Here is an 8,704-nt window from a genome sequence, read left to right as displayed (position 1 = left end):
AGTAGATTTATGAAGACTCTATTATATAATACCAAGACTCTATATTGCGAAATCACTAGGTTTCATTGTTAGACACTTATAGTTGATAAAGATTAACAGTTTGATTAAAATGATTGAGAAAATTCTAGAGTGATTATTGATTATAAACCATTAACAATTTAAAAGCATTTGAAGGCTCCTTGAAACATCCTGCATGAAGACTTTTATTGAAGATGTATGATTTAAACCTGACATGTCATAGCAAGGTCGAATCTCGTACGCTTCCCCAACACAATCAGCACCACTCTGTAACGGAGGAGGTTCAGTACAAGTTCTTATACGATATTGGTAGCCTCTTCCATAGGTTACTGAACATTCGTACCAATCTCCGAATTCACTATACCCTCCATCACCTGAGAAATAGAACATTATGTTGGTATCACTAGCTTCGTAGTCGTAGAAAGTAAGAATATGGTGAGCATAATTTTTGATTTGGTTCATAACGTCTACCTCAAAATCGTGATAAAATTAGGAAATGATTACTTCCGTGTAGCCACGACTACGTTTGACAAAACCTTTATACAATTTAAATAGTCATAATCAGTCTATTTAAAAAGTTTACCTCCGCCACAAGTTAGGAAGACATCCTCGCTATGGCCACAGTTGTGAGTTTCACTGTAACTACAAGATGACCACTCATGATCATCAAGGCATTGTACATTATCCAGTTTGATGTTCAAGTTATCCTGAGTAGTATACATAATAGCCCCGATACCCCACCTAAAAATGAGCCACCTGATTTTGTGTATAATTACGTAATTTAACCCTAATTAGTGGTGATTTTTGCTAATCCTAATTGTTAATTGTATACACTAACCCTAATTAGGAGTGTTTATTCCTCATTAACATTTTGCTAATTTGGGGAGACCATACTATTACACTGAGGCTAACCCTAGATAACAATTATGTAGTGTGTACTGTAACTTGAACACTGCGTATGTTGCATGAGAATTGAGAAACTATATACAATAGTTATTGTCAGAAGCTTTCAAGCACACCTGTTCATATTATATAAAGGAGCAAGTGCTGGGGGAGCATTTTGCACATCTAATCACAACCTTTATATACTTTCTAATGGAAAAGTCATTATTTGTAATACGGGAGTATCATGTAAGTGTTAACTTGTGACACACAGAAAGTTTTTTCTTATTACCTTTTAGCTTTCTAATAAGGACTGATGTTGACCTTTGGGGATATTTCTAAGTTGTCAGACCGTGACCTAAGAGAGAAGTTAATACCCAAACCTGGATCCGAGGAAAGTATACAAGGTGCAATTGTTTAACCTAAAGCTCGATTTTCTGGATCAGGATTAAGTTGAATACTGACCCATGATTGCATCTGTATGGATACTCAAAGTCACAACACCTGTTGATGTGACAAAAGAATCAGCCAGTTTTGATGAGTTACACTTGAAATATCTTATCGATCAATTTGACACATCTGACCGAATGAATTATTATTATTGTGTGTCAACAGTATGACATAGTACACAGCATGCAGTATAGGAGAGCAGCAAATTAATCAATCGTGTTAATATGAGTGAACATTATTTTAAATAATGTGTTAAGATCACTAAAACAGTAAATTTCTCAACCCCCAATAAATCGGCTATATAAGGAACTCATAAACAGGATCATTTCCTAATTAACGCGCTACGATACGCTTCATTGTTTTTTAGAGCTTATTAACTTTTGTGACATCGCGTAAAACAAAACAAAAAACGTCCTATATAAAGGGAGACTCTATACAGTTTAAGTCACTTCACGTTTGACTAGTAACGCTATGTCAAAGATGGTGTACTCCCACAAATGTAACCATTGTTACAAGTCTTTTAAAACTTCACGAAGCTTGGCGTCACACAAATACAAATTTCATTCTGACACACGTTCAGTTAATAAAGACTGCAGAAATCTTGATAATTTGTCTATCAATAGTGATATTGAATCAGTCTCTGTAACAAGTGAGACATCAGTTTCATTAGCTCTACGTGAATTGAAAGATCTCATGAAAATTGTACAACAAAGAAACGACAAACAAGAGGACAAATTGAGGGAATTGGATGCTAAGATATTCTCGCTGGAGTATAGTAAACGTGATGATCTTCCTACACCAATGAATTACAATCACGACAACACCAATGAGATAAAGTGGGAGACTAAAAGACAATCTGAACGAATAGGAGATCTTGAAAGAAAAATAAAAAGATTAGAGCAATCTTGTGAAGATGAAATGGATCAATCGTTTGTCAAAACAGTGGAGGATGCAACCAACGTTCAGCAATTATTCCAAAGCAATGACGTGGGAGCAATCCAGAAACAAATAGTAGCTCTAAAGAATGGAGTTCTTATACTTCTTGACAATTTTGATCATAGTCCTGAAATAGAAAACCTGTTGCGACGAATATATGATGCTTCATTTGAAGAGGCTCAAGAAATCGTGCACAAACATTTCTTTGCTCTACAAAAAGCTTTTACTTCTGTCTCGTTTGAGCAAAAACCTAATTTTGAAAATGAAGATGAATCGGACGAAAACGAAGAATCTCAAAATTATGAGACTACAGGTCAAACTGAAAACGATGATTCAGAAGGTTCAAGCGACGAAATAGAGGAAGAAAATTCAGCTGATGAGACTCAGACAGAATATTATACTAGTGATAATTCAGACATTGAAGAAAGGGACTATGGATAATTGATTACTCAATATTCGACTTTTCTTTCTTTTTTTTAAAATTTAGAATTACGTATTAATTTAAAAATATTGTAGTGAGGGATTTTTTAAAAGTTATTCGATATATTCAATTCTTTTTAGTATTTAAAAAAAAAAAAACTATTTCTTTTATTAATATTGTCATGAAATACGCAAAAGACTAAACAAACTTCATAAATCAATTTCAATTTGCAAATAAGTAAAACATATAGATAATTCCACAATATAGATGCAAAAACCATAAACCCGGTGATATCACCCATATCACCCGGTGATATCAGTGATATCACCCATATCACCCGGTGATATCACCCATATCACCCGGTGATATCACTCATATCACCCGGTGATATCACCCGTATCACCCGGTGATATCACCCGTTAAAACATATAGATAATTCACAATATAGATGCAAAAACCATAAACCCAGTGATATCACCCATATCACCCGGTGATATCACTCATATCACCCGGTGATATCACCCGTATCACCCGGTGATATCACCCATATCACGAATTAAAATCTGAATTACAGCATGCAAGACAATTTTTGACTGAATACTTGGATTGACTAACAGATTTATTCGCTATTGCTAAGCACTTGTTGACAATGACCCCAACCAATTGAATAGTATACAGCCTAAGTCTTGCATCAAACGGGGATAAATTTTCAAACAGGTTGTATCACTCCCTTTACAAACTCTCAAAAAAAAAACACAGTTCATTTGTTCCTTTCCTATCAAAAGTTACAAAAGCTATCAAAAGAATTTGTTCGGTAAATCCTTTCTAAATGAAGATGCCTCCAACTGTATCATATTTTCATTTTAATCTTTGCCTATTCACCATAGCATGTTGTCCCGGTGCACGAACACAATGAAATACATAATGGTTAGACACAAAATAAAAGTGATCATTAATACAAATAAATAAAAAAAAGGATTGTGCTGTGAATTCCTCAATCAAATTTATTCTGTTTTACTTTATTTTCAAAACATTGATGACTCTGTCTTCGAGAAGGAAGGAAAAAAATATATTACATAATATAAATGCATTTAGATGAAAATATACTATAAACTACAATCAGTATGATGGCTTCAAATATTTTGGTATTCGCTAAATAAATCAAAATATTAAAATTAATAAATTTAATTAAAAGTTATTTCGGTATTCGCTCAAATTCTAAATTACTACATAGCATTAAAATGATGCATCTAACAGAAGAAAAAAATGATACCCAAATTAATTAGTTATGTTCATTTAACTTAAACTCATTTCAGTATTCACTAAAGTTTTACAGTTTTGGAAAATATAAAATAAGATTAAGTCTATTCCATATATTACAGTTTTACAGTTTTTGAGAGTAAGATGAAATCATGCTTTCAATTTAAAATGTCCATAACTTAAAGTGTCAATACCGTTTTCTAGTATGAACTTCTTGTCATCAAATGATGATAATGCTTGTTTTCTTACATTAATTGAGTAAAGGGTTCTATTAAATGAGCGGATTGACTTATTTTCTGACATTGTTACAGTTCCTGAACTTAATACTTGGCGATAGTCTTCGTGCGATATTTTCTTCTTTGCTGCTTTTGATATTCCTTTAGCAATTGCAGTATGTCCTATTCTACAAGAGCTGGAGCATGAGTGGTTATCTTCATTAACCTTTGAACATATGAGAACTTGAGTTAGGACAGAATACATTTTTGGTTTTAGGGCCACCACCTCCTTAAGGATCTCAGTTGGTTTTTCGTCTGAAAACTTTCCTGGCACTTTCTTATTGATTGTATCCAGAAACTTTTCCAGAGGAGTCCCTTTCCTATAAGAGGCCAAGTCCATGTGTTCACGCATGTTGTAAAGGTCTTGATAGCCATCAACAGTATAGATGCTGTAGATAAAACTATCAGTATCACTTAAAAGGAGCTTCAAGTTATCACCATAGCGAGGTTTGAGCACTTTGTACCAGAATTCTCCCATGATACACTTGGCGTTTTCCAGGACAATAAACCCACAGGCAATTGGTTTGTTTAGATGGACAACTTTCTTTAATGTCTGGACCATGGTGACTTCCGAGTCCAAAACTCGGAATCCCTGGTACTGCGGTTTAGCAATGATCTTTTGAGCTTTTCGCTCACCTTTTACTAAAGAAACATTGGTTCTTTTCCTTATGTCCTCGATGAACTTTCCATAAATTGCGTTGTTACAGAGTTTGAAGAAATCTGACGAGAACTTAGATTTGGATTCCAAGCGCTTCTTTGAATTAAACTCAATGTATAGCTTCAAGAAACACGTTTGATTCGCCATCAAAACTTTGTGAATTCTTTCTAACACCAGTCCTTCACTAATACAGAGCTGTAAATTCCTCAGTGATAGGACATACTTAACCTTGTTAGTCAAGTCTGGACAGAGTTTAGTGGTGGGTAGAAACTTTTTGTTCATTTTTTTCAGGAAGCTTCTATTAAAGTCCGACAGCTGACTTTCTAGGACCACCTTTCTCTCAACTGCCAAGGGATAGTCGGAGTGACTGACGTGTAGGTTTTCAGGATAATTTAGATCAACTTCCAATATGTAGCATGTGTCACCATCAGGATCTAATTCCATGATGTTCAAGTTCTCAATATCTTCACACCATCGAAAATTTCCTATCGGCAAAGGATGTGACATTGATGCTCCGTATAGATTGTTTGCATCCACATAATGTATAAATGATGACTTTTCGTTCGGGTTGAAGTCATCTAGATACTGATTATTAGCAATAAAGTGTCGGTGATTGATGGTACACACTCCACCACGAATGTTTCGCTCAACAAACGTGTACATGTCAATATCTGAGATGAGTTCTATCTTGACTTGAGTCATTTTGAGCATAGCATCCCAAGTGAATCCAGGTAGGCTCACGTAGTGGCATGGATCAAGCTCGTAATAACGAGAACAAAGTTCTCGGAAGTGTTCAAAGATATCGCAGAGCAAAATTGCATCTGTCTTAACGTACACTTCCATGTAGTCCTGCAAGTTCTTACAGCTAAACTCGGTATAGACCAATTTTGCTCTTTCGTAATCTCTATCTGAGATTCCCTCATCTTTCAGCTTGTTGTAAAAAGCGCCCTTGGGAGGGAATTCAGTCTGACTGAGAACTGAGAATGAAGAAGCATAATCGTAGAAGTAGACACCCTTGTTTGTCAAGGACTTGTAACCAGTAGGAAACTCAGCTTTAAGTCGCTTGAAAGCGTTTATGTCTGATGTCTTAAGATCATCTGCCAACCTTTCAAGAGAAGACGACAAAAATGAAAAGCTATCCAAGAAAGTAAACTGTTCCGTGAAAATAGCCTTGAATTTTTCTAAATTTTCAGGGATGACATTAATTCTTCCAGACGACTTGATTAAATCCAATAGAAACAGGTTCATGTCATATGATTTTAGATTATGACAGAATGCAGGGATTTTCTTGGTCCTGTTAAAGAAGTTGATATTGCAGTAGTTACAGGCAGCTCCTCGAAAATTATTTTTCTTTTTGCCGTGGTCGTGGTCTCTGACAGGGTAATTCTTTTCGGATTCCCAGTCTAGCTCTTTCTTACACATGAAACAGTGAGTAGATGAAATAAAAGCATCCTCATCTTTGGCTGTCATGTGTATAGGATACTGATGGGTTTCGTAGCAATCTATCATTTCTTCATATACCCTGTCAAGTTCCTCCAGAAACTTCTCAATCAGCTTACTCGGGTCGCTATCACTGTACACGATAGTTTCTGCTTCATAATCAGCAAACTCTGATTTTGTGACAATACAGAAACTACAAGGAACATGCTGCTGATATTTTGTGGTCTTCCCATGTTTATCTCCAGCTTCATCTACTGGTACCGTTAGACATTCAAAATCAAAGTAGACCGCAAATAACTTCTTGTCCATCTTGTACGTGGCTGTAAACTCAGTCACTGTTCCTGGCTCAGGAATTTTCGTTATTTGATTTACACCCTGATGACATAATTCAGAGTGATTAGACAGTCCATCAGCGGTTGTAAAACCATGCATACATTGTCGACAAAAGTGCATAGAGTGATGGTATTTGCTACGGTGACGCATAAAGGCGTTGAATTTCTTTATCAGCAGATAGTGACCAGTAAACTCATCTCTTATGTACAGAAGATCAATATGTCTTCCTACTCCGGAGCCATGGTGTAAAGGAATTACAGAATCATCATCTTTGGTCCATTCAAAGACTGAGATGGATAGATCGTTGAGGGTCTCAACTTTTCCTATATCAGATATCTTGATTGGAAAAGCTAGATCTCCTAAATTAATTCCATCTAAATACTTCAAGTATTTAGTGTGTCTTTCAGGGTGGACTTTAACTGGATGGAGTTTAGCCAGTAGGCAGTATAGGAAGCACTTATTATCTTTGGAAGTGATGTTGAGTACGGACTTCATGTTCTTGACAAGCTTTGGAATGTCGACAGTTCCAGCTCCAGATAAAGGTCGGTATTTGCTGACCTCAATCCAGGTATTCTTAAGCTTGCTGAACTGCCAACCAGAGCCAAGTCGCTCATACAACTCAATTTGTGCTTTCAGATAGGTTTGAGCCCTGTCCAAGAACTTTTCAAGGTTGTCACCAAATAGCAGAGGTTCCACAATAGATCTAAAAATCTTGCTGGCGTACTCTCTCCCTTCGTAGGAATCGTGGAAGAATTCAAGATCAAGAACTATCTGAGCCTTGATTGGATGAATACTTAGTAGATCCCTACAGAAAGGCTCAGCAGCTTTTATGACGTTGGAAATAATTTCATCATAATCAAGGCTGTGCTGTACATTAAGTTCAAAGATTTTAAAACAACCAGAAACTGAGCTACACTTTAGGTGAGTTTCCAGCCAAGAGCAGTCCCGACGATTGCAAAGAGTCTCGTCTATTTTATCTTTACACAATGTCTCATGTCTCAGCATGACATCTGTACGAATCATCTTCTTACAGAATCTACATTCTTTAGATGAATTGTGGGTCTTTAAATGTCTGCCAAGGTTATTGGAACGAAAACACTTGTAACAAGTTGGACATTCCAGGATCCTGTGCTTGTCATCACTATGATGAGAGGTCCCAGCCTGTCTTTTCATGGTTTCTTTTTACAAACAGGTAAATCTGGGGGTGTACACAAATATATTATTTTAGCGACAAGGTTTAGTTACCACAAATGTTTACAAAATGATAAGTCTGTAAAGCTTTTATAGAGTCATAGACATTCTCACCTGGTAATCAAAAACAGCTAATCTGCTTTACCGGATCGACGTGTCTTTTCCCCCTCTTTATTTTTATTTTTAAAAACTTTCTGGTGGTTGGTTTCTAAGCAACATTTTTTAGGTTAAGTAATTCAGTTGAGTAAAGTAAAATTTAAAAGTGATTTTAAAAAAAAGAAGATTCAAAAGTGTCTCCAGTAGTGGGATTGACTCTTTTACCTGATAGACCTACGGATTATGTTACTATGTTATTAAATGTCAACCTGGTTTCAATTATATAGGATGAATTTCTGATTATTGTTCTCAGAGGATTCGTTATTAATATTTCGTCAACACTGACAAGATTTATCTCAATCGATCCATCATAGTCATTCCCTACCGTGTGATATTAAAAGTTATTCAAAACATAAATAGGAAAACATGACAAGTGAGCAGTTTACTTTGTATCAATTCCTATTACAATTTTACAAGAAGGAGGATTCAGTATATTATGCTATAAATAACAATGCTAATAAAGACCTGGTAAACGGTAGCACTGAAGAAAAAAAAACAATTGCGAACAAGAATAAAGAAATAGTGTCGTAACTACATAGACTTTAGCACACAGTGAAAACAAGACAAAGATAAAATATGTGCATCACACAACTGAAAAGAAAGTTAGCAAGTAACTACACAAAATCAGAAAATAAAGACGAAACAACTACTAATCAACAAAAACTAAAAAACTTTCAAGAAAAT

At 35.5% G+C, this 8,704-nt stretch overlaps 1 protein-coding gene across 1 annotated transcript; it reads right to left on the bottom strand.

Annotated features, from left to right (window-relative positions):
• Positions 1–4,365: 4,365 nt before the first annotated feature.
• On the bottom strand, positions 4,366–7,696 carry LOC134821608 (uncharacterized). Its single transcript, XM_063832310.1, has 2 exons — positions 4,542–7,696; positions 4,366–4,408 (listed from the first exon to the last, which is right to left on the bottom strand). The coding sequence occupies exons 1-2, from the start codon at positions 7,694–7,696 to the stop codon at positions 4,366–4,368; spliced, it is 3,198 nt and encodes a 1,065-aa protein (XP_063688380.1).
• Between the last annotated feature and the right edge of the window lie 1,008 nt (positions 7,697–8,704).

Source organism: Bolinopsis microptera, chromosome 10 (genome assembly GCF_026151205.1).
Source record: "Bolinopsis microptera isolate Bmic1 chromosome 10, MBARI_Bmic_1.0, whole genome shotgun sequence".
Taxonomy (NCBI): domain Eukaryota; kingdom Metazoa; phylum Ctenophora; class Tentaculata; order Lobata; family Bolinopsidae; genus Bolinopsis; species Bolinopsis microptera.
Note: the sequence above shows the minus strand (reverse complement) of the source record. Positions and strands in the feature narration are given on the sequence as shown.

Coding starts and splice junctions, on each gene's coding strand:
- LOC134821608 (XM_063832310.1), bottom strand. CDS start 7,696: ATGATTCGTACAGATGTCATGCTGAGACATGAGACATTGTGTAAAGAT. Junction 4,409..4,541: donor AAAGGGACTCCTCTGGAAAA/GTTTCTGGATAC, acceptor ATATGTTCAAAG/GTTAATGAAGATAACCACTC.